The sequence below is a fragment of the Hoplias malabaricus genome, chromosome 2 (assembly GCF_029633855.1).
Source record: "Hoplias malabaricus isolate fHopMal1 chromosome 2, fHopMal1.hap1, whole genome shotgun sequence".
Taxonomy (NCBI): Eukaryota; Metazoa; Chordata; class Actinopteri; order Characiformes; family Erythrinidae; genus Hoplias; species Hoplias malabaricus.
The window spans coordinates 56,951,731-56,977,764 of record NC_089801.1 but is presented as its reverse complement, the minus strand read 5'-3'; the positions used below and the strand labels follow the sequence as shown (position 1 = coordinate 56,977,764).

The 26,034-nt window shown below is 39.3% G+C and overlaps 1 protein-coding gene across 3 annotated transcripts in view; it reads right to left on the bottom strand.

Annotated features, from left to right (window-relative positions):
* Positions 1-309: 309 nt before the first annotated feature.
* LOC136686559 (lysophosphatidic acid receptor 1-A-like) overlaps positions 310-26,034 on the bottom strand; it is a 31,209-nt gene continuing 5,484 nt past the window's right edge. Inside the window, exons 2-5 of one of the 3 annotated variants that reach the window (XM_066660429.1) lie at positions 18,535-19,087; positions 15,494-15,908; positions 11,194-11,450; positions 310-1,011 (exon numbers count right to left, since the gene is read on the bottom strand). In XM_066660429.1, the coding sequence (XP_066516526.1) occupies positions 955-1,011; positions 11,194-11,450; positions 15,494-15,908; positions 18,535-18,870 (1,065 nt within the window). In that variant the 5' untranslated portion in view covers positions 18,871-19,087 and the 3' untranslated portion in view covers positions 310-954. Of the gene's footprint in view, positions 1,012-1,654; positions 3,064-8,675; positions 9,240-11,193; positions 11,451-15,493; positions 15,909-18,534; positions 19,088-26,034 lie in introns of those variants that run through there. The other 2 variants (XM_066660427.1, XM_066660428.1) reach the window with 2 other exon arrangements.

Genomic DNA, 26,034 nt, shown 5'->3' with positions numbered 1-26,034 from the left:
ACTATTATAAATGAATATAACAATTATTATAAACTGATATAATAACTATTATAAACTAATATAATAACTATCATACACTAATATAACTATTATAAACTAATATAATAACTATCATACACTAATATAACTATTATAAACTAATATAATAACTAACGATAAACACTAAAGTGTACACACAGCTGAGTATGATACACTGAGAAACTAGTGGTTATTGATCTGTGTGTGTGTGTGTGTGTGTTTAAAACTATGCAGATCTGTTGTTTATATAATGTGTGTATAATTCACCTGTATGTGTGTGTTGCAGTAGAATGGGTGTGTCAGGCTCTAAGGAGGAAAGATCTAGAACAGAGTCAGTGCCGTCCTTTACTGACCTGAAGGGGGCGCTGTTCTCCAAGAAAACAAAGAAAAAGAAGAAACCTCTGCACTCTCTGAGGAAACACTTTCCAGGCAACAAGAAGAAAGAAGATACGTTTCTAAGGAAGCTGTCACTAGGCAACAACAAGAAAGAAGATCAGTTTCTAAGGAAACTGTCACTAGGAAACAACAAGAAAGAAGATAATTTTCTACAGAATCTGTTGCAAAGTAGCAAGAAAGATGATCTGTTTCTAAGGAAACTGTCATCAGGAAACAAGAAGAAAGAAGCTCCATCGCTAAGGAAACTGTCGCTAGGCATCAACAAAAAAGAAGCTGCACCACAAAAGAAACCGTCGTTAGGCAACACCAGCACTGTCCTACAGGCACTGAACTTCTCCATCAAATAAGAGACTGTTAAAGCACTGGATTAGAGTTGGAGTTGGAGTTTCTCTTTCCTCTTCTGTGTATCGTCGCTCTCCAAAGACAAACATGTCTCCCAAAACAGTAACTTCACACAAGAAGGAAACACCTTCCTAGATTTCACTGGATGTCAGTGTAAGATGTTATTCAGAGTCTGTCTGGAGCGTTTCTACTGGTCATTCACCGCGAGATTTTCACAGTGTGAAGGACAGCTGCTGTGTTCAGATGATCTAGTAACTACACACACACACACACACACACACACAGAGAGAGAGAGAGATACAGGGTTTTAATTGGACAGTGATGATACGTGAAGTGAATATCAACAGTTTTGGGAAAAGGGAGGGGTGTCGAATTATTCATTATATGAATTACTTACTACCTACTATAGATTATTCAGTATCTACTGTGAACTTTACACTTCTATGTATTATAGTTATTCAGTATCTATTATGAAATATAATATATATAATATTTTAATTTTAATTGCACTATTACAGTTTATTTAAATCTATTATGAGATTTTCAGTATCTATTATGAACTTTTGCCTGAACTGAAACCTGTAATCTCCTGGTGATGTGGATGGTGCAACCCCCAGACCTTCTTCTCCCTTCCGCAATGGATTAATTTATGTCTAATCTCCTCAGAACAGACATTTGGACTGGAAGTGTACAACGTGTACAACAGCATGAATAGGAGAGGATTAAAGGGCAGATAAAGGATTTTATTTTTGCTGCCCGTTCATAGCTAGTTTAAAGTGTTAACAGAAATATGAAGGGAATTATTATTAATAACAAGAGACAGAAATGTATGTGTTATCATTAAAGTATTAATTAATAAAGTCCACATCATCCAACGTTGTCTTTTATTATTGACTTCTTTATTGGAAAAAAATATTAAAAATAACTTTACAGTTTAATGTCAGTGGTTTTTCAGGTCATTCAAGTTACTTAGATTTAAAGCATCTAAATATAACAACAGATACTTCATATCGTTACATCAGTGGCCCCTCTGATTACATAGTGAGTCCATGGTAAATCTATACCTAATGTGACTATAACTGCACTAATGTGACCAATGTTGGTCGGACAGTTCTCACTGCCGTAACTTCATTCATTTAACTTCATTAAAGGCTCAGTAATTACCCGTATAAGTACATTTCAGACAGGAATATAATAAAAATAAACAAACATATGGGGGAAATGTCACAAAAAATTGAAGCCTGTTTTAGCTGTGGGACATTTTTGTCTTAAAGAAAAGGAAAAAGTGAAAAAACAAAGTAGAAGAAGAAGAAAAGGGAAAAATATTATCTTTAAAATGAGCAATCAATCATTTCTTCCACAGATTATTATTCACGCTATGAAACCACTGTTACAGTGACACCTAGAGGCCCGGAAGTGTCCGAGATTCTGTCCTAAACCTATTGTTAAACGTGGTAGACCCCAAGAAGGAGAGAGCAGTTTGATTCTTCATCTGTGAGCTGCACTTTTCAGGAAATATTAAAAAACAATAATAATCATCTCAATAAACACTTTGCTACAGTTTTGTGGTAAAAAATGAATCGTTGCACCTTTAAACCCGTGAATGCGGTATTATTTAGTCAGTAGTATACACATCTAAAGAGTTCAGAGTGTGAGCTGGACGCCACTGAAAGCCACCGCTTTGAATTACCAGCTCATTAAGGAGTTTTCAATAATGCTACATGCTAATGCTAACAATTGTGCAGAATGTAATGACATCACACTGAATGTAAACTGCATCAGAATGATAAACTGGAGCTTCAACCTCAGCTTCAAACTGAACAAAATGAGCTGCAGAGGTTTCCTGTGTTAGTGGTTAGTTAACTTTTAGCTTGTTAGCATGTGACAAAGTTAAGTTTGTGAGTCCTTAATGACCTCGTAATTCAAAGTTTTCCGTGATATTTGGTGAAGAAATCCAGCCTGGATCAAGATCTGCTTACACAAGCACGATGTCTAAGACTAAGTCAGCTTTATAATAAAATACAACGAAATATATATGTCCATAGTCTTTATGTTTCTCTGTCTGTTTGAACTTCTCCAAACACATTCCAGACAAACAGGTCCGTGAACACGGAGCACAAGGTTTATCCACGTTTTCTTCAGCAGAATCATCCAATTTACCACAATCCGATTTTCCTTCATCTGCACCGGTCCTGTAGGTTTTACTCTGTTCGTCTCTCAGGTTTCGCTGCTGTTCTGCAGGTTCTCCACGTCTCTCAGAACCAGCTCGGTTCTGTTCGGCTGACCCATCAGATTATTCCTGCAGCCCTTCACACACAGAAACCAGAAACGGAATCAGGAAAGCTGTACATCTTAAAGAGTGAGGTCATCTTACACCTGGTCACTACTATTCCTCATTCTGAGACTGCTGTGAGAATATTATAAGAGTACAGTTACTCCTCCACATCACGACTTTCCCCGTCACAGTTCTGATATAAAGCGTGAATTGCGTCAGAAAATAAAATGGGAATATTTGGGGAGTTTTCTGAAGCTGCAGACGACACAGAACAAGCTTAGAATCTCAGAAATGCATAGAATATATATTGTCACATAATATCAAAATGTTTTATCTTTTAAAACCTTCAACATACACAAAATCATGTTATGTTTGCTAAAATAACAAAATATTTAGTAATTCATAAAGGCATAAAATATATGCACTGTTATATATTTTACCTTTACTTTTATTATGCATTTTTCCTCAGATACAGGGGGCGCCACATAGGAAGGATAACTATATACATTTTACTTGTTTTAAAGGTGCAGTTGGCAGTTTCAACCAGAGTCTCTGTCTATAATTGTAGTACACCTACTTAACCACCAGATGTCATGCATCCTGAATCCTGACCAATGCATTAGTGTATTATTCAAGGTGCCCTCCACTGGCCATGCAGCTTAACAGTGTGAAATGAATTAAAGTATACATATTCTCCCTGTTCTCCAAAGCGAAACACGGTCTGGGACTTTTAGCCACCGTTCCTTTAAATGATAATGAACCACTCGCTGTTCACCCTGACCCCGAGTGCACAGCAGTGGGGAGTGAGGAGCAGAAGTTCTGGTTTTAGTTGTTTTTGCTCGGTTCTCTTTCTTCTCCGTTGTGTCCGTTTTGCTGTGTTTAACCTCGTCTTAGCATTCTCACATAAATGCGGGTCCTGCGCTGTGATTGGACAGACTCAGATGAGGGGGCAGGGCAATTCTAAAGTCTCTGCAGTTGACGTCACAATCGGAGCAGGATCAGAACGACTCGTTTTTGCCTGTGGTTTCAGACTCAGGCAAAGGGTAGAGGAAAAAAAAAATTAAAAAATTAAAAATCTGACTGGACTCCAGATCCTCACAGTAATGTGAAAACACACTGAAGAGGGTTACTTTATAACTTGTTCTTTGTAAATTAAATGTCACCAAAAGGGTTCTGTGGAGCAGTGCATATGTAGATGTTCTGGTCCTAAAATTTGTAGTCTGTAGTTTGTAATTAATGGAGATATCAGGGTAATAAATTGGTCACGCAGTGTTTCATGAGAGTTTCAGGAGCGACAGCAGGGCCTTGTTTATGAAATATACTTGAGTCTCATCAAATGTTTGTTTTTAAAACATAAACCATCATTTACACAGAACCAGAAACTCAGTGCTGCTGAAGAGTGTGTGGTGTGTTACACACTGCAGCTCTTGCTCGTTCAGACAGGTAAATTGCAGCAGATTCACATTTTATACATCACTACATGCACAGAACCTTCCCCTACACTCCTTTTAAGATCGACTCGTTGTATGTGAATATTTTATCAGTGAAATTCCTGGATGTGAAGAGCTCTGCGTGTGAAGAACTTTTAAAAATATAAATATATATATATTCTTATATTCTTCTTATAGTATGTGACACATTCTGTATCAAACTGAATTGTGTTATAGATCAGTGAATAAAACTATGGTTTCATCACCAGAATATTTTTTTATTTACTTACCTATTTCTTTTTGACTAATATTTATAGTATTTCCTGTTTGCAAACCACTATAAAGTGGTATTATGTTTGTTGTAAATGAGATGCAGATGTTTATATGCATATCTGAGATACCACTTTAAAGTATTAGAAACGTTCACAATGGGATGTAGCACATTTCAGACCACTGCTGCATCCTCTAAACATATCTAGATCAAACCACACCACTGCCCCAGCATCACACATAAAAACATGGCCCAAGGCAGCGCTGCGTTTGTGTTCACAGTAAAACAAGTTAAAGAGTGTGCTGTTCCACATTTTGGAGCTACAGCAGTGCAGAGTGAGAAACGTAGCTGTTTTCTCTCTAGCAAAGCAAACAGGAGTGAGATAACTAATTGACTACAGCGCCACCCCATTACTGACTGGTGCTGCTGGTTAATTCAGGAAAATAAAAGTTTGGGCTTTGGTTATCTTCATAACTGAGACGGCCCTCGCCGTGGAACACCAGCCCAGAACTGTTACATTAACAACAGCACAGAGACACACTGCTGTGGGGGAGGAAGGAGGGCCATCCCACACCCAGAGAGGTTTCTTACAGCCAGCTTACAGATGGCTGTGGCATCCACAGAGGTCATGAACCGAGTGAAAAAGCAGCTGTTGGACATAAAAGTTTTGTTTGGACAATGACAGTAAAAAGCACGGTAACACTTGTCAAAAAGGGTACGTTAATTAATGGCACTTAAGGCAGTAATAAGTAACAATGATTAATTATTCAAACAAGAATTTGCATTTGATAAAAATCTAATGCTAATTGAAGCTAGTTCTTGTCTTTTTGTTTTTTTTAAGCAGTAATTAATGATGGTGACATTACATATTTTTTAAGGTTTATTACTGCCAAGTGTCATGGATTATTATAACCTTATTGTAAATTGCTATTGAAAGCAAATTTTTTGGGATAACCCAATTTGCGCTACAAAGCACAGCAATGTGTTTGAGCAACAAAGATTCAATAAAATCGTCATTATATTCTTGAAATGTCTTCAATAGACTTCCCACTCACTGTGTTGTGACAACCCTTTAGGGTAATTTTAGCATTAGCATTAACAGAAACTGCCCTTGTATGCTAACAAGCTGTGGGTTTAGCTGTGTTTCTGTGATCAGAGATTAATAAATTTGTGACTAATATTAGTTTGTGAAATTTTGTTAATGTGGTTAGAAGAAAAATGTTTAGCATAAAAGGGCTAAAATCAGCATATAAATCTACTGAGTGAGCCTGGGTCAGGCATAACCAATCAATAGTTCCTTTCTCAGGATCAGCTCAGGTTAAAGCAACTGTTCTGTATACATTTGATTTTCTTTTTACTTCAAAAGTAGTCAATCTTGTTAAAATAATTTTGAAGCACAGCTTTGTGCATTTTAACACATCAGCCACATTAGCTTCTTAGCTACAAAGCTAAAGCATGTGCGTGATGCTGAACATTTTGGCAATGGGTAAAAATTTTGTAAGTTTAAATTTTTCAAAGAACTGCTTTAAAGGAGCAGTCAGTCATTTCAAATAGTGTGACATCTAATACATTAAAGATACAACCAGTCATTTATATCATAAGAAATTAGCAAATAATATTTATGAATGTTTCTTCTTATTTTTTTCGCATTAACTAACCATTAACTTAAAATAGTATAATATTAATTTTATAACAAATAATCTGTGAAGAAAATTGATAATGACTGATTGAAGCTTTAATTAAGCATTTACAAGCATTCAGCCACAGAAAGAGACAAGGCGAAGCTGCTTTTTACAAGCGTGTTTATTTTGGATAAAAAAATAATCTAAAGATCCATTTTGTGTATGAAAATAATAAAAACATAAAACTCAAATACATTGCCAATAAACAAAACAAACGGACAAAAAGAACAGAGTTAGCTGGGAGTGTTGAGGCATGGGAAAAAGCTGATGCTAATGGCTAAAACAATCACTAGCCAGAAAATGAATGCTCGCAGTCAAGTTTTCACACAAGCACAGTTTCACAGATGATTCAAACACACAACCACAGTCATAATGAATCACACATGTTCCCACCCCATACCCAACTCTGTCAGTGAGGAGGAACTCACCAATGAGAATTTAGCAGTTACTGAAAGACCATAGCTCTGCAGAGACATAGACCACGGACCTCATGTCACCACGTCCGTGTGAAGACACCTGTGTCTGAGCTGGATCTCTCTCTGAGAAAACTGTTGACTTCTGAATATTGCTACGTACTAAGAAGCTAACCCTGCAGTGAAGACTTGAAATGTCCCCAAGTAATCCCCCTTCACCCCTACACACACTTAATTTTTCCACTGTTGCCAACATCTAACTCTGTGGTACACAACATGTAAATAAGCTAACACTGCTGCAACACCATGTGACTAAATACCCCCACCGTCCCCCCGACACACTCCAGTGCACTGTGTCCAGTTTGGAGTCAAGAGTCAATGTTGGGCTGCAGTTTGAGGAGAAAAACTTTAAGTGAGATCGTTTCAGTGCACAGGAGTGTTAGCTTTAGCTTGTAGCATGTAGCATTATTGGTATGAGACTTCTTAATGAGCTGGTGATTCAGGGTAGTGTTAGCCTGTAGCATGTAGCATTATTGATACTAAACTCTAATGAGCTGATAATCTAGAGCAGTGTTAGCTTGTTGAATGTAGCATTATCGATATTGAACTCTGAGCTGAAAATTTAGAGCAGTTTTAGGTTGTAGCATTACTGACAAGTCCTACTGATTTTTGTCACAAAGAAATCCAGCTTAAGAGTCGTAATTTATCATACAGTTGTAGTAGCCTGAGCAGTAACATCCAATCCAAACTGATGTCACCCGAGTAACACACTTTCCACGGTTTTCTGAGCACACACACAATTCAGACATGTATCAGTGCATTCCTTTGTGTGGACACACATGTGGGGGACAAATAAAACAACAGGGAGATTGTGAGTAAATGATTAGTTGTAACGTAAATACCCCCCCCCCCCCCCCTCACTTACAACGCTGAAATGTTTCTGTCCACAAGCTGCTGTCTCTCTCTAAGGGCGAACGGATGTGTAAATATTTAAGCAATTGCTGTACACACACACACACACATATATACGCTCATAAATGACTCACACAGTGACTATAGCATGGCAATCATGACCCAGTCCCGCAGCTGTACATCTGCAGAGACAGCAAAGACAGAGACAGGGCACTGGTGGAAAACTTGGAATGATAAACAAGGGGTCTTTTCCACAAGGGAAAAATCCCACCCTTTAATGGAGACAGTCAATCAGCTCACAGGAAATCAGCTTTTATATCTCTTTATGGAGTTAAGGCCATAAAGAGCTCAAAAATATTTTTGTTTTTCATAAATCAAGCCAAACTTTACTAAATATTTTACCAATGATTTCAAATTTGCTGTGGGCTTTTATTTTGAAGTTTAAAATCCTGCTGTATTCAACGTGATGCAAGTCTAGTCTTGTACGAGTGGAAATAGCATTAGAGCAAAATATCCACAATGTAAACACCATACGCAAGGTAAACGCAACACAAGAAACCCTGAGAAAATCCCATGCTGAGATGCATCATAACGCTAGTGCTGCATTAGCAAGCTAATCCCTCTCACTCTTGACTGAACACTAAGAAACTTGGCTTCGCTAGAATAGTTGCTAAAGTTATGATGTTTTCCGTAGACAAAAGTTGTGGTACTCTTGGTTCAATTTTAGAGTTTTAAGTGAAAATAAGTGAAAAAATATATTTCTACTCATTTGCTGTGTGTATAAATCATTAGGGGAAAAAAATTAATTTATATATTATAATATTATATAAAAAAAAAAAAAAAAAAAAAAAAAAACCACACACACACACACTAATATATATATATATATATATATATATAATTATAATTTTTGCAATGAACTTTACATTTAGCCAGTAAAAAATAAAATGTGATTTAAAAGAAAATAAAGTGTTCCCTCTATAATCAACAAATTTTTCAGCCAAGTTTAAATATATTAATTTCAGCCAAATTACACTAACTTCTTTTTTTTTTCCATTTTAAATGTGTACTTGTATTTGTCACTTAGAAAATCCACAAAAAAAATCTCTAAGTAATCTGACCCATGGGTGCCACAACATTAGCACACACTCCGATACTAATCTCTGTTCCAAAGTGGGTGTATGCTACATAAGGAACAAAATTAAAAAAAAACAACAACACAATATTACAACCACACTATCGGCTCACAGTGAACTGTAGAAGGTGTAAGAGTGTGTAGGAGTGCTTGTGTGTTAATAAAACAACACTAAAGTGAATGGAAAAAATAGAAAACAAAAATTTTCATCAATAAATCACAGGTTACAAGGGTTTAGCTGACTTGTTGCCAAGGAGGGGGACTGATACCATTTTTGGAGTTTGTTAATTTTCATCCAATCATGAGGATGAAGAGCAAGTTAATTTACAAGCTACCCATGAGTCCTCCAACTCTCGTCTCCTCCTCTGGATAGCAAAACCACAACATAAAGATAAAATAAAAAAAATAAAAAAAAAAACAAGAGAAAGAAGAAGACATTAAAAATACAATACACTTGACACTGAAGTCATTTATAGCACTTTCAGGATCAAGTCATTATTGAAACACTAAACTTAAATACATACACACTACACCTCCAAAAGTGCAGAGGGCACCAGCCAGGAGAGTGCTCCTAACTGCAGCAACAGTCTGAGAACAGGTGCTGATGGTGGATGTTTAGTTCTGGATCAGAAACACCATCCAACTCACACCAAAATAATAGGATGGAGCAGTGACATGGGGCTTTGACTGTTGGGTCATGCGCAGCTGTTCCAAATTGTCAAATATAATTTCAAGATTTCTATGGATTTTATAATATTCCCAAAATAAATGCAGCTGAATTCCCTCAGCTTTTAGAAATGTAGTGTATATTCCTGCTTCCTGGCTGAACTAAATATTTCTACCTCACCCAAATCTGGGGATTTCACCATTTTATTTTCAGAGATATGTGTATATATGCAGTGAAACCTTGACTTATAACTAAAAATTCTAAAGGAAGGAAAAAAAAAAAAAGGTAAAATAAAAATATGGCTATTTTTGATATTTAGATTCATTTTTAGAGATCTGAAATGAAACCTAAAACAAAAATGTAAAAACTTGGAAATTTGAACTGAGTTTAAGTCCAGTTACTAAAAACTCTATTTAACTAAAATTTGCAATAAATAAACTATAACCACACAATTTTAAGTGTACGTTTTTACTATTTACAAATTAAACAGTTCTAAAATTACATATAAAGTTTAATATTCTTGCAATTTAGCCTTATAAACTGCTACAAAGTTATTGTAAAAATATAAAAATTTCCTAAATATAAAATTATGAATTATTACAATCAACTTGGTTTTAGGTTTCTGCTCCCAGGTGTAACAAACAAAGCTGAAATAAACCTTTATAAAAAAGAAAAACAAAAAATCTAAAAATTTAATCTCAAGTTGATTGTCTCCACTTCCCTATTCGGTTTATTAGCTTCTAGATTCTGATCTGGAAGCACTAAGATGCTAATCAGAAACAACCAGGCAGCTACACGAGTCGACATCTACTGACGGAGTTAGCACGATCTTTAATGCTAACAATTACCTTGCATTTATTAAAGTCAACATCGTGAATAACAATAATCTAAGTATATATACCAATTCCACTACACACAACAAAAATTGTGTTTTTCCCCAAAGCTGTAAGACTTTTCCCAGTATGATTTTAAATAACAATAAAAAAATTAAGTGCTAGCTAGCTAACTAGCAAAGGCCAAATATGTTTTCATTTTTGTAAAACCGTACTGTTACTCTTTTTAACTGTTCTTCCCAATGGCTGCAAATCTCTCTGTGCTGAAAATATTAATGTAGAAAACTAAGTGATTAGCTAGTCAATATTAAATCTGTTCCCAATCTGAATGGTGCTCACTCCATTTTGACCTGCTTATACCAACTGCTGCAAATTTGTCTCAGGTCTAAGGCTAGTGTTGTATGTAGCTAGCTGTCTGTGACAGGGACTAACGCTCGCGTTGGCTGTAGCTAGCTGTCTGAGATGTGCACTAATGTACGCTCTTTATGTAGATGTCTGTGGTGGAGGCTAAGCCTAGTTTGTCTCAGTGCTGGTGGAGGTGGAGACTAACACTAGCTCTATCTGAGGTGGGTTCAAGGCTTAGCTGTGTCTGTAGCTAGCAATCTGAGTCTGGGATGGCTCAGTGGTGAGGTGCTAGTAGGTGATCTGCAGCTCTTTTCTGATGGTATTAATGACATAAGGAGACACTAGCTGCTCAAGCGTTTTGTAGCTGTGTAGCTAGCTGACGGAGGGTGTTAGCATTAGTGTGTCTCAGTGCCGCACGGTGGAGCGGCCGTGGGGCTGGTGGGTGATCTGCGTCCCGTTGCTGTCGGAGTGTACCTCTTGTTCGAGTGTGTTGAACGTGACGCCAGAGTGCTGTCCTCTCTGTCTCACGCAAGGGCACAGGCAGCACAAGATCTTCTTAAATGTCCGGCGCATGTCCTCGTCCCGGTAAGAGTAGATGACCGCGTTCATCAAGGAGTTAAACTCTGCCACCACCAGGAAATACTTCTCAAACTTCAGCACCATTATCCCAAAGTTCACACCATCTAGTAGCAGCAGCACCAGCCCCGGAGTCCAGCAGATCACAAAACAGCCTGAGAGAAGGAGAGAAAGTAATATTATATTTTAACCCTGTCTAGGGGAATAAGGGTGAATCCTACCCCCCCCCTTTCCCCACTCCCCTGCCCCTCCCCCTCTAATCCCCCTAGGGCTGGGGGTCTCAGTTCTAGTTAAGATACAGGGATGGGGTGAAGAGTGAGGGCGACATGGCTCTTCAAACTGACATTTTTCAGATACACACTCCAAATGGCATCAGCAGCGAGCTGTGCAGTGCCAAAAGTAACCCACAGTATTTTCTCCTTTAAACTCTTTGATCCCCACTGTATTATCTGATTTTAATGTAGTTTCAGTGGATTATGGCCTTTAATTCAGAACGAGCAGAAATCAGCATGTGGAACAACTGCGGTATTGGGAGTTAGCTGTAAATGTACAATTCCACCTTTAAAAAAAATAAAATAAAAAATCAAGCAATTACATTCTAGTTCCTGTGACTACCGTAAGTACTCTATATTTATGGTGGAACTGTAAGTGTGAACAGAAATCCAGCAGACTTTAGCAAAACTAAAGTCCAGCAGCTCCGCTGATATCACTGCAGACTGGTGCAGAGCTGCTACAGAGCAGCGCTAGTCGCCTGGGAATGAAGCGCTGCTCTGTTTTATTTGTGTTCTGATGACATATCAGGGTCTTGAAGGGTCGTCCCATTTCATAGGGGGAGATTTAACCACGGCACCCTGAAATTTAGAAAGTAAGAAGTGGGATTCAAACTAAGTGTCATAACAAGAAACTGTGTGTTTTAAATGGTTAACCAACTGTATGCAACAGGAAGACTAAGACTGTCCCGTCATACAGCTAGTGCCTGTCTTCAAGGTAGCGATGTGTAACCACTTAAAACTTTTTTCTTTCTTTTTTATTACTGTTACCACTGTATTTCTTTTTTATTTTTAGTAATGCTACATGTATTTTTTTACTAATTTGAGAGTTTTGTAAACATATATCAGTGCAAAAAGGGTGACTTTCGGAGTGGGCTGGAACGCATTAATTGCTTTTCCATTATTTTAATTGGGGAAAAGTGACTCGAGAAACAAACATTTCCACTTACGAACCAGGTCACGGAATGGATGAAGTTCGTAGGTAGAGGTTCCACTGTATTTTTTAAATAGGCAGCAGCCAGTATCCAACTAGCATCCATCCCGATCTTTTCAAAGCCAGCAGGGTCTGAGCGGCGGGAGTGTTGGATGCAACACTGAGCTCTGTAGAGTATTCTGGCACTCCTGTTCAGTAGTGTAAGAGTAAATGTAAATTTCTCTAAAAATATGTAACGGCCACATTAACTCCAGCACTATTCTGGCTGTATACGGCATGGCACATAACCACACCATGTAAACAAAGGAGACAATACCACACACTCTGACAGTGACACTCTTGACATTAAGAACCAAACTCTGTTTATCCTGTCTACACAACAACACTGAAATCTAACCTCACCCTTTTCTCTCGCTAACAATACACGTGAAAAGACAACAAAAAGAAAAACAGCAGCCATTTTTCAACAAACCAGGTACAAGCCAAAGCCAAATACACACAACAGTGTCTAATGGGAGAAGGCTACATTTATACAACACTATAAACAGCCGAGGTCAAACACAGAGCTAGTTAACAAAGAACAGAACCCAGTAATATATATATTCTCTCTCTCATACATGTGCTACATCACATTCTACAATAACAGTGCCACTCATTTTCTGATGTCACATAAATCTCTAAGCTACATTTATACAACACTATAAACAAGTTAAGAAACTTTATTCTCGAACCATTTCTCCATTTGCCCTCTCACTCTTTCAGAGTAATGACCGTATTCCACCTTTTATTCTTAAAGATTCTGCAGATCTGAGACTCCTTTTAGACCCAGTGTTGTTACTGACCTTGTGCCAATTAACCTAATTACCTCTGAGATGTACTACCAGGTGTGTTTTGACATGGCACAACTTTACTCAACACGTGCACCCCTTGAGCAACTTTGTTGATACATGTTCCTGGCATTACATTCAAATTAATTATTTGCACATCTTTGAGTTTTGTTTTTATTTACATTTTGCACAGCTTCCCATTTTTGAAAACATGTTGTACGTCTGATTTACCACTTTTCTTTGTAAGAGCCTGAGTAATAAAAGTAGAATTTCACAAGGATTCAGATATTTACCCGTGTGTGTGTTTTTCTATGCATGAGTGTGAGGCAAGTCGCTCTGTTAGGACATGCATCAAGACACACACACACACAGAGAAAGAGAGAGAGGGAGAGAATGCAGAACGAGGGAGTGTTAAGGACAAGGAATTTAATCAGTAGTGAAATGTAACTCAAGTGAGATAGAGAGAGTGAGTGAGAGAGAGAAAGAGAATGCAGAGAAAAAAAGACGAGGAAAAAAGGGGCAGATGGAAGAATATTTAGTGGCGAGAGAAGGAATGTAGTGAGTAAAAACACAAGAGAATTGCAGAGAAAGTAACAATATGAAAGGTAGAAAATGCAGTACACAGAAAAGACATGTAGCGAGTGAAGAGAAATAAAAGAAATAAGAGAAAGAGAAAGAAAGAGAAGCATCATAGAAAAGAAAGGACGGGGTGAGAGATAGAGCAGAAAAGGAGAAAGGCTGGATAAACAAGTCTGAACACATCTGAGACAGAACAGAATCTAAACCCTCCTCTCTCTCTCTCTCTCTGTGTGTCTGAGCAGGTGAATGAGCAGAACAGAGGGGGGAGTGACCTGAAGACAGATGGAAAGCGGGGAAGAGAAGACTCAAGTGAGTAAGGAGAGAGAGAGAGAGAGAGAGAGAGAGAGAGAGAGAGAGAAAGAATGTGTGCAGGGAGAAGCAGAACTGTGGTCAGTATCACAAGGGAGTCGCCCTGAAACATGAAGAGCATTGGGAAACTGCTCAGTAACGCATAGAAAAACCCCACATCACCGACAGGCCTAGAGGAGAACAGTCTGTCAGGAGACACAGTCCTGACAGAAATAAAATCACATAGCAGTTACTGTAAAAGAAATAATCACCCCAGGACTCAATGGTTACATAATCCCACCCCAGTAGAGCTTAAACTGTGCTGTGTCAGGAAACGCTGTCACTACGGAAATATCTATATCCAGAAATAATCTATACATCAAAAAGAGTTAAGAGATTTCACTGTCCAATAAATAATAATAAATAAATAACCAATAAACACTGCAAAGTACTGTATTTATACACTTATATTTTGGAGTTAGTTATATTGATGTGGCTCCTGACCAAGCCGCTGTAGTTCATAAGTGTCAGTGAGAATATGGAAGTGGGGGTCACTAATAAAACTGACGGTGAAACAGTGGTCACTAATAAGTGGAGGAAGTGGTTCAGCCGTCTCTCAGCGCAGAGATCCAACCCGTGATAGGGGGGAGAGAAGAAAAACAATAAAAATAAAAAATAAAATAAAAACAGTACTGTAGCGGTACATTACTGTCACTAAAGTTAGACCCACTTCAGGAGACATGAATGTCTGTAAGATTTCATTAGAGTATGTGCAAAATAAAATAATAAATTAAAAGTCCTGGAGATTAATGGAGTGTTTAAATTCTACAATTAACCTATAACATGGTACAGTAATGTTCCCGAAGTACTGAATATGTTCCAGTGGCTGAGGAGTCTAGCTGCAGTTTTGTAAATAGTAACACTGCAAGAGTCTCAGTCTTTGTAAAAATCATAGCTTGCAACATTATCTTTAGATGTGAGAGGGTGTCACAGTCTTTCAAATGCCCAATCCTGTTCTTGGATCTACCACCCTGCATTTGGGTCCAGCTCTAATCAAACCTACCTGATCCAGGTAAACAAGGCCTTCAGGGGCATTTGAATATTAGAGCGCGTTTTGTTGGATCTGAAATCTCCAGGGTGTTAGATCCCTAGGACCAGCCCTGATCAAGTGTGTGGTTAGAATAAGGCTGCATGCTGCTTTTAGTCACCCACTGTTGCTGCTTCTACAAGATTCACAAATGAGAGTTTTCTTTTCTAACATCAACACAATCTCAGTGTGTGTTTTAGTGAACGCCTCTTACCGAGAATGACGAAGACGGTCCTCATGAGGCTCTCGACAGTCTCTTTGTGCTTTGTCTGGGTGGTGTGCTGACTCATGCGCTGGCTCTTGTGGCGGACGTAGATGAAAATGCGGGTGTACACCACCACCATGATGGTGAAGCTCACCAGGTTCAGAACGGCCCAGAACACCAGGTAATCGCGGCTGTACAGTGGCGCCATCCTGGAACACTTCTGCAAGTTGCACATGCAGTTCCAGCCCATTGTAGGAATCAGGCCCATCAGGATGGCCACCAGCCAGATGCCCAAGATCAGCAGGGACACGCGCCGTGTCGTCATCTTACTGTGGAGCTGCATGGTGAAGATAGTCTGATGCCTCTCCACAGCAATGGCCATCAGGTTGACCACAGACGCTGTGAGACTGGTGTCGATCAAACCCTGAGGCAAACAAATAGCCAAAGAGTAAATCAGAGAACATACACTGTAAATTTGAAAGACCCACTTCCAGCTTATAGTTAGGGTTTCTCTTGCCAGCTGCCAGTATTCCCAGATGTTTGCTGGGGTAAGAATGGTCAATAAGGGCTTACAGGGATTTAAAACAACATTTTTGTCATGGCACTTGGACTTTTTGTTTGGTCCCTGGTTGATTTTCCACTCCCACAGCTCCTCCCTGAAATGTATTGGTGTCATCTCTAAACCCCATAACTAAAGGGGAACAGCGGGCTTTGGAAACCACAACAATGATGGCGATAACACTAAGCTGTGTTTACTCATGGTGTATTGGTGTGTTGTTGTTGTTGTTTGGGACTGAACACAGCTCCGTCATCAATTCAGGCAGATCAGTCGAGTTTGAGTCGACCATGGCGTAGAGTGACGACTCTCTCTGGACAATCAATGCTCTGCAAGGTTTACACGCCACTGTTTAGTCCCTACTCAGCTCGCTCTGAACCACGAGAGAACAGCGACTAAACAAAACAAGAACCCTGACGGAGAAGCAAAACAGTCCAGTAGAGTAGAGAGAATGTTGTGGAAAAGTGCTGAAACACCACAGAACTGTGTTCCATTGTGGAACAGGGAGAGAATATGTTGTGTTTAATTTCCTACAGAGATAACATAACTCTTTGTAATCTAATGCAACAATGAAGCACAAGGATAAAAAAACATCCAAGCCAACAACCGTTGTGTAAGACATATTAGAGAGAGAGATAGAATGTAATCTGTTGATACAATATTACAAGCAATATCAAAGAGACCATTATGTTTCTTAGGGTGAGGTATGCTATGTACGATCAAAATAAAAAGGTCAACAAAACCCCTTGTGGACATAATGTCGTGTGTGTGTGTGGTGTGTGTCAGGGCTGGACGTAATTTAAGTCACAAATATATTATATCTTTAAATCATAGGTACCAGATCAGAGCCACATCCTCTACACAGCCATGGGACCTTAATGAGAACTGACAGGACAGAACCGGTGTGAGTTCTCCCCCCTACACTCGAAAGCTGCAAGCATCTTTACATGAACCGAAAGTCCAACATCAGCACCTGACCTCAGTTAATCAAACAATCAATCATACTGTGTTTATTTAGTGCATTTCACAACAGAATATTACAAAGCAGATTTATAGAGACCCAGGTCCCAGCCTCCTATAAGCAAGTCAAGGGTAGACTCACTACGGAGTCATTTATCGTGGCTAACTGCAGGAAAAGAAATCTGAATGACCTGCAAAAGGACCAAACGCAAGTCTGCTATTGTAGCATGACGTTTAGGAGGAGGCGATTCATGTCGGACCAATACCAGAGCCCATACAAAAACGATACACGGAAGTGTGTATACACCTGGTTAGTGCCATAAGGCCAAGTTAGTGCACTGAAGTATCAGACTCTCCGTCAGCTTGTGGGTGGAGCGTCTGTGGCTGACGCCAAGTCAAAGTTGACAGTGGCTGACTGCAAACAAAGCCTCAGAGCAATGTTCCAATATCTTTCAAATCAGATGTGTATGTGATATCTGACAGACATATGTTAAACAGTCAGGATGGACAGATTAGATCTGAGCCGAAAACCAGTTTTGAGCAACAAACACTGAAAAAACTGCCATGAATAAATGTTGTGTGTGTGTGTACTAGAAATATATCACATTGTGGGAACTTTTCTTCCTAGAAGGCACGTCAGCTGGTCCCCAAAATGTAATCATTACATTTTAAGGTGAAGACATGTTCTAAGGTAGAATTAGCGTATTGGTTCCCTAACTTTTTAACTGTGCCCCTTATCCCTTTTTGAGATAGAATATATTCAAGCCTCTGACTCTGATGTGCACGTCTGTTTCCAATCTCCCCTGGAATTCATTTTAAATGTAATTCATGCAAAACTAATTACTGATCAAAACAAAAATAAAGGGATAAACAAATCACCTTTAGTGTGGAATTATTGCAAATGACATTGACTATATGTATGAATTAGCTCCTGTGCTCCACCTAGGAGGTGTGCCTCCCGGAGCAGAGGAACCGCTCTAATGTGTTTACGAAGCCCCACTGTCTGTAAATGGGTTTAAAAAAATATATAAAAAATTTCTTGGTCCGGTATGCTAGGCTTTCTCTCTCTCTGCTCACGGCAGAGAAACACCATCTGGAGGTTTTTAGACAAAGGAGAGACTCCAAACGCTGAAAAGAATCAACCGAGATGAGGATGTTGCTCTATTCCTGCTCCATTAAGGGGTAACACTGACTTATTTTTGCTGATACAGTTACATTACTTAAGGTGGAACTGACTATAAATTCAGGAGAAACAGTTCGAGTTACACATGAGTTTCTGTGGGAATTCAAACAGTGATAAACACTTACAGACAATTTACACTTCAACCGCGTACAAAAAATCATTCCACCTTAAAAAGACAAAACAAAGCTTCAGAATATAAATTAACCTGATAGAACAGGGCTTCGCCACAATTGTAGACACTGATTTTAAGTTGGAGGAGGTTAGTTAATAGTAAGTCTTGACAAATTAAATAGGTGTATGTACAGTCCTCACAATTCACATATACAAGTGTGTGTGTGTGTGTGTTTTTACCTGTCGAAGGAACCACTGGTAAATGGTGAGTTTGGCAGTCCAGGGTCCCGTGTGGAACATCAGGTGCATGTACGCGATCCCGGCGAACAGATCCGCCGCCGCCAAGTTCCCCAGCAGGTAATAGATGGGGTAGTGGAACCTGCGGTTCAAGAAAATGGCCGCCATCACCAGGATGTTGGCAAGGATGATGAAGACACAAACCGTGAGCCCAAGACCCACCACGAGGTAGTCCTGTGTGCGCCAGGTCTCTGAGATGTTCTTCCCAGTCATTTCGTAGAAGAACTGCACAGAGTAGTTGTCGTAGCACATTGTCTTGACAGAAGCTGGTGCGGCCATCTTGGAAAAAGCTGAGGAATCAGAGCTCGATCAGAGACGAAAGTGACACAGACTGTTCCGAGGTTCTGAGCTCAGTTTGTTTTAACCCACACTAGGGAGGGGATTCTGGGACAGATTAGGAGAAGGTATAGCTCGCCAACTGGCTAGCACTAGGCACTGAGGTGCAGGTCATGAGTGTCTAGTCCAAGAATGAGGGTCCAAACAAGAGTCTTCTGACCTAGAAGAGAAGTAGATATCTCAGTTAGAACAAAGTAAATACTTCATACAACACTCATCATATGTCTACTGCACTTAACTTTCAAATGCTCAGCCAAAGCCATTGCTGAGGTTTCCCAGGTGGTTGTTAAGCTGTTCTCAATGTGGTTACTAAGATTTTGATTTCTGTAGTATCTCAGATGACTGCTGACGTCTTGTTAGGCTATTTCTATGCTATCCCAGGACATTGCTGAGGTGCTAAGCCATAGCTATATTATCTCAAGTGACTGCTAAAGTCTTGCTACACTATTTCTTTGTTATTCAAATTGCTTGCTAAGCCATTAGGCATTTGCTAAGCTATAACAACTGGGTGCTAAGGTAGTAAAAGGGAGTGTCTGTCAGGAAGCACAGGAGCAGTCTATTCTAGATTTCTGGATCAGCAGATTGTGTTCAGATCCAGCAACACGTTTATTATTCTATTACTTATTAGCAAAAGTAGTCTATTAGCACCAGTGTAAAACAAAAACTTTTGCGATACAAGTGGAAAAACGGGAGAAATTGACTTTTATTTTCACAGAAATTTTAGAGTACAACAATTAACAACAATAAAAACAACAACAAACTGTTGTTGATATTCTAATTTGATCAACCATTTCAAACTGCTTTAAAGTAAACTGTAAAATGTTGAAATGATTTTTGGGATCAGTGTGAATTACAGGTTCATGCTCAGCACATGCTGCAATGAACTCCGGCCTGAAACGATAAACCACAGAAAAACACTGCTATCTTTCACATATTCTCTCTCCCTCTCTCTGCGTTTGTGTGTGTGTGTTGAGATAATGTTACAGTTCCACTCTGAATGATTGTGTTGGAGAGGAAAAGAAGAGAAAGAAAGAGAGAGAGAGAGAGAGAGAGAGAGAGAGAGAGACACAATAGATATATATGGACTGAACTGAAACTATAATTCAGATGTTGATGATTAAGAACCACAAAAAAGTGGGACCCAGACCAACCGCCCAAGACTTGACCCCTTTCACCATAACCACCATCCCTCCCTCTCCCCACACACACACTCCTCCTACAGTATCCATCTCTGAGAGAGAGGATACCATTTTGCTCCACTCTGAGTGAGTGCACTTCAAATCTGAACACATCCGCGTATGTGTCCATTCTTCCACTGGGAGAAAACACAGCTCAATTCTGTGAGTCTGAAAGGACGTGGAGTGGGAGAGAATAAGCATTTGTGCTGAGGAAAGGAAACACAACTGCAACTTGTGTATGACCTTACAGTCTTTTAATGTCTGTATACACACACACACACAAACACGTGTGTGTGTGTGTGTGTGTGTAGATACGAGGGGGCAAGTTTGTGATATGTGTGTGTGGTGTGTGTAACAGAGCTGGGCAGGGCTGAACTTTAAACATCAGTTACCAGTTTCAGCCTGTTATTACAGAAACCAGCTCATTCTCCACCCTCCACACTCGTGTCTCTCTCCCTCTCTCTCATTCATGAAATCTTCACTCCTAATCCTCACACTCAATTCACTTCCATGCTTCAGGCTGTAACCTTTAATCATGGACGAGTGTCCAGCAGTGAAAATACATTCATAAATAAACCTCTGAAAGTTGAGAGAGAGTGAGAAGAGACACACACACGAAACAGTGTCCTACATTTCTACAGTGTCATTTTCTCTTTCTGTAATATTCTCTGTGCTCCAGAGTCTCTCTGTAATACTGTATTCTCTGTGCTCCAGAGTCTCTCTGTAATATTGTATTCTCTGCGCTCCAGAGTCTCCCTGTAATATTCTCTGCGCTCTAGAGTCTCCCTGTAATATTCTCTGCGCTCTAGAGTCTCCCTGTAATATTCTCTGCGCTCTAGAGTCTCCCTGTAATATTCTCTGCACTCCAGAGTCTCCCTGTAATATTCTCTGCGCTCCAGAGTCTCCCTGTAATATTCTCTGCGCTCCAGAGTCTCCCTGTAATATTCTCTGCGCTCTAGAGTCTCCCTGTAATATTCTCCGCACTCCAGAGTCTCCCTGTAATATTCTCTGCGCTCTAGTCTCCCTGTAATATTCTCTGCGCTCTAGAGTCTCCCTGTAATATTCTCTGCGCTCTAGAGTCTCCCTGTAATATTCTCTGCGCTCCAGAGTCTCCCTGTAATATTCTCCGCGCTCCAGAGTCTCCCTGTAATATTCTCCGCGCTCCAGAGTCTCCCTGTAATATTCTCCGCGCTCCAGAGTCTCCCTGTAATATTCTCTGCGCTCTAGAGTCTCCCTGTAATATTCTCTGCGCTCCAGAGTCTCCCTGTAATATTCTCTGCGCTCCAGAGTCTCCCTGTAATATTCTCCGCGCTCCAGAGTCTCCCTGTAATATTCTCCGCGCTCCAGTCTCCCTGTAATATTCTCTGCGCTCCAGTCTCCCTGTAATATTCTCTGCGCTCCAGAGTCTCCCTGTAATATTCTCTGCGCTCCAGAGTCTCCCTGTAATATTCTCTGCGCTCCAGAGTCTCCCTGTAATATTCTCTGCGCTCCAGAGTCTCCCTGTAATATTCTGTCAATTTTTTTTCTCTTAACATCATTTAATTCTTGATGCTGTGCAGTGAGAAATGTGCTTTGTTTCTCTGCACTCTTGACAGAGATGTGAATATGAAAATATCTGAAGGAAAGTCAGGAGTTCCGAGCATGTTCCAGGTTCACAGTTGGATTTGTTTTGTTTAGACTGAACTCTGTTAACCTGAGGGGAAACCAAATCCAAAAGAGTTGCACCCAGAGCAAAGGAGGAAGACCTGAGAATTTGATTAATTGAGCAGATAAAAAAATAAAACCAGCTCTCATCACTCAGTAAACAGTGCTCCACTTTGCATGCTGTCACCGTGGGAACAAAACCCTGTATCTCCAACACTGTGACCATACAGTGTTTAAGACCTGCTTAAAATTATTTTAAATTCCAAACACAGTCCAACATCATATTTTTTTGTTACTTTACCTTTAAGACTGTTATATGTAAATTCACTCTATTTTGATTGGCTGTGCCTGTTTTAGAAAGCTGCCCACACTAAAATACTCCTTACTTCAACAGGCATAAACACAGCTAAACTGCTGAAGATTTAATAGATGATATACAGTATTTACAGATATTCAGGATTGTGACATCACAAAACCAACTTCAAATTTGAACAACTTTCCTTCTTACTTTCCTTTCACGGTCTGTTTTGATGAAGCACTAAATGCTACAGTATGAGACATTTGTAAATAACGTTCACTACTTCAGACGCTTGCTTTAAGAGGAGAGGAAGCTGATGGGAAAATGCTCGGATTCACTTAGGGCCTGAAAGAACAGGGCAATCACAGACCATTGTTTTAAATTCTATACATTCATGCAACCGCAAGTCTCCCTCAGTTCTCCCCAAACAACAAACTGAAACAAAACTTGAACAAATGCCAGGTGTCTGGGTTTTTATGAGGAAATAACGCTGTGGGTGAGTCCGCCTTCGTGTCTGGGGACAATGTCCCTGTAGAGACCTGCCACATAAAAATAAATACTCCTCCTTTTCCACTCGAATTGATGAGATAACTCCTGTTAAAGGAGACACTCAAACTTCTGGTACGTATTTAAACATTATAAAATGAGACTCATTCATTGTTTTGATGAGATTCATTGTTTTTTGATAATTAAATGATACATGTATTAATTATATAGAAGGTATTTTGCAATCCATGGGAACAGCCTTAATATTCATTCATTGCCTGTAAGCTACCACGACCCTGAAATGTATAAGCGGAAAGATGATGATGATGATGATGCCTGTAAACACATCATCCTGTTCAGAGTTCACTGCTGGACTATGTGAGCCTTACGTCTTTGAGAATAAAGTTGAGTGAAAGGTTTTCGGCACTGTGCAGTTCAGCTCAGCATAGCCTAACTTTGAGAGACCAACTTTCAGCAACTATTTCTGGAGGAACAGAAAATTTTGAAATGTGAAATAAGACCGTTCTAGATGGTTTATTCATTCCTTCATAGTCTGTAACCTCTTATCCACTTCAGGGTCACCAGGAGTCACTGGCTGCAAGGCGGGAACACACCCTGGAGGGGGTGCCAGTCCTTCACAGGACGACAAACACTCACACTCATAGACACATGCTTTTGGAACATGGGAGGAAACCCATGGGGACACGGGGAGAACACACCACACTAAATCACAGACAGTCACCCGGAGCAGAACTCGAACCCACAATCCCAGGACCCACCACGACCCTGAACTGGATAAGGGTTACAGACAATGAATGAATGAATGAATAAATAAATAAATAAATTCATTGAACTAAATTACGTTCAGTTTCTTGGAAAATACTTTAAATGAGTCACAACCTCCTAAAATCCACATTTGGGTGATCATTGAGCAACATGATTTAGTTAAAAAATTAACCACAACTGTTCAGTGAATCAGATTCAAGAATCATCAAAAAGAGAACGATCCTCATTTAACAGCTAACCTCACACACAGAGTGATTCACTCAGACTGAGCTCCGGAGGAAATGATTCAGTGATTCAGTGGGACGTCTGTAATCAGTTCAGACAAAGAATTATTCTGGTGCACCTTGGAAAAGTCTGTGGAATGGAACTGTTTGCGAGGTCACTGAATAAAGAAATTGACTGAGAGTTTCAGACGAACAGCCACATCAGAGATGTTTCCCCTTTTTCAGAAACACTACCCAGACTCTCACACATCAGCAGAAATTTGAGGTTTTACACATAACTCTGGCTTAAAGTTTCAAATACAGTCTGATAAACCTGAAAAAACACTTCAGGGAACTGTTTATTTTAAAAACAGGACATCAAACAATATCCATTTCACAATCAATGTCTCGTATATGAACGCATGGATGAATCAAAGATCACAACATTCTAGACCCAGAGAACCCCCCGTGTCTTTGGGACATTACGGAGTCGCCTCAGACTGTCGTCTAACTGTTGCACTGCATACTTTGTTGAGTCCCACAGAGCAGGTGTGATGTGGATCATCCTCAGTGCTGCAGTGACACTGATGTGGTGGTGGTGTGTTAGTGTGTGTTGTGCTGGTGCGAGTGGATCAGACACAGCAGTGCTGCTGGAGTTTTTAAACTGCTAAATGTCACTGTTGGACTGAGAATATTTCACCGACCAAAAACATCCAGCAAACCCCACCTTCTCTGTGGGGTCCTGACCACTGAAAAACAGGAGGTGGAGCATCAGACTGGGCTTCAGTCTGTAAGTGTGGAACAACAAAGGGCTCGCATACTGTCAATTGACGTTGAGAGTGGATACAAGGAGGGGGAAGTAATGATAAGGCTGATGCACACGCACGCACACACCAATGCCATGAGGAAAGCACAGTATGAGTCACAGTTACTGTAGAGAGAATAGTGAATGAGGAAAATGCTCTCAGTGTAACTGACACGGTTAGGTCACGTCAGGTCAGAGGTATGTTTAATAGGAATAAAAATAATAATTATTTATTTATTTCAAACCTAAACGCAGAGGCTGACAGAGCAACTCAAGCTGCAAGTACAAAAAACGCACATCCCACATTGACAACGCTGAACAGAAAGAGGTCAAATGTAAACTCTGAGAAAAAATTTTTTTAGCCAAAGCACAATCACATGCCAAATATAAACAGTGCTCAGAAAAAAAGAGAGGAACAAGCTCCCAGCGACATTAGAGAAAATATCCCAGCTTTAACACTGGAGCATATTTACAGCACAAGCCTTATCACTCAACTATGAGGGTCATAAACACAAAATAACTCTTCGTTAACCATAATCATGGTAAATTGTGCAATTAATAGTGATACTGATTTGTGCTCATATCACCCAGCACTAGTTCCAATCAAAACAACAAAATATTCATTTTTAGATTGGGATAAAATTAATATTATTACTCATCTTAATTTTTTTATAATTAACTCATTTATTGAGAAGGCACATGGTATTACAATTTAAAGTTTTACCTGAAAAAAACAAACAAAAAAAAAAAAAACATTGGAACATGGGTGGCGCACAATTCATAGAGCAGCCAGCTTTATATAAAATCAGAGCTAACTGGCTTGACATATTCCATCCATTTGGACTATATTTTGTAGAAGGTATCTCTCTGTACTTTTAGAGAGAAAGACAGTCAAAGAAAAAAAGGCTTTCTATTGTGCAGTTCTCTTGCACAACATTTATCCAGTCTTCAGTTGTTGGTGATTCAGGTTTGAGCCATCTCCTCGTGAGCGTCTTTTTACTTGCTGCCAGTAGGATGTACAACGGGTTTGTTTAATCATTCAAATTCAGTTTATCCCCCATACGTTACCAAAAAAGCATGTTTTCAAAGGTTAAAGGAAAGACAAATGAAAAGATATTCTGTATATGATCATGAATTTGAGACCAATACTGGTGAATGGCTTGACAGTCCCAAAAAATATGGAAATAGATGGCCCCACCTCCCCCACATCTCCAATAAGTATCCCCCATTCCCAGGTATCAACCTTTTCTGAACAGGGGTAATAAAATACCTGATCCTGATCCTGTTTGAACCCCACTGGTGTGTCGTCCCAACCTTCCTCTGTAATTATAAGGTTTCCTTCTTTTTCCCCCACTTCCTTTTAACATAGATAGTGTTGTTGTTTTTATAATATCTACAGGTCAGAAATTATTTTAATCAAGACCTAAAAGTGAATTTAAAGGACCTAGGATGCGTAGAAACAAAATCTGGAGTGCACAATAAAATCATTTCCAGATTGTACAACAGAATATTAGTAAATGTAGCTGTAGATATGCTAAATCTGGCTTGATATTATTATATCAGAGGTAGATATAATAATAATAATAATAATAATAATAATAGTAGTAGTAAAGTTTACAATAAATAATTGCATAATCAAATATGAATGTTATTGTTTTGATTTGAATAAAAAATGTTATTATAAATATTATTATCATCACTCCAGAG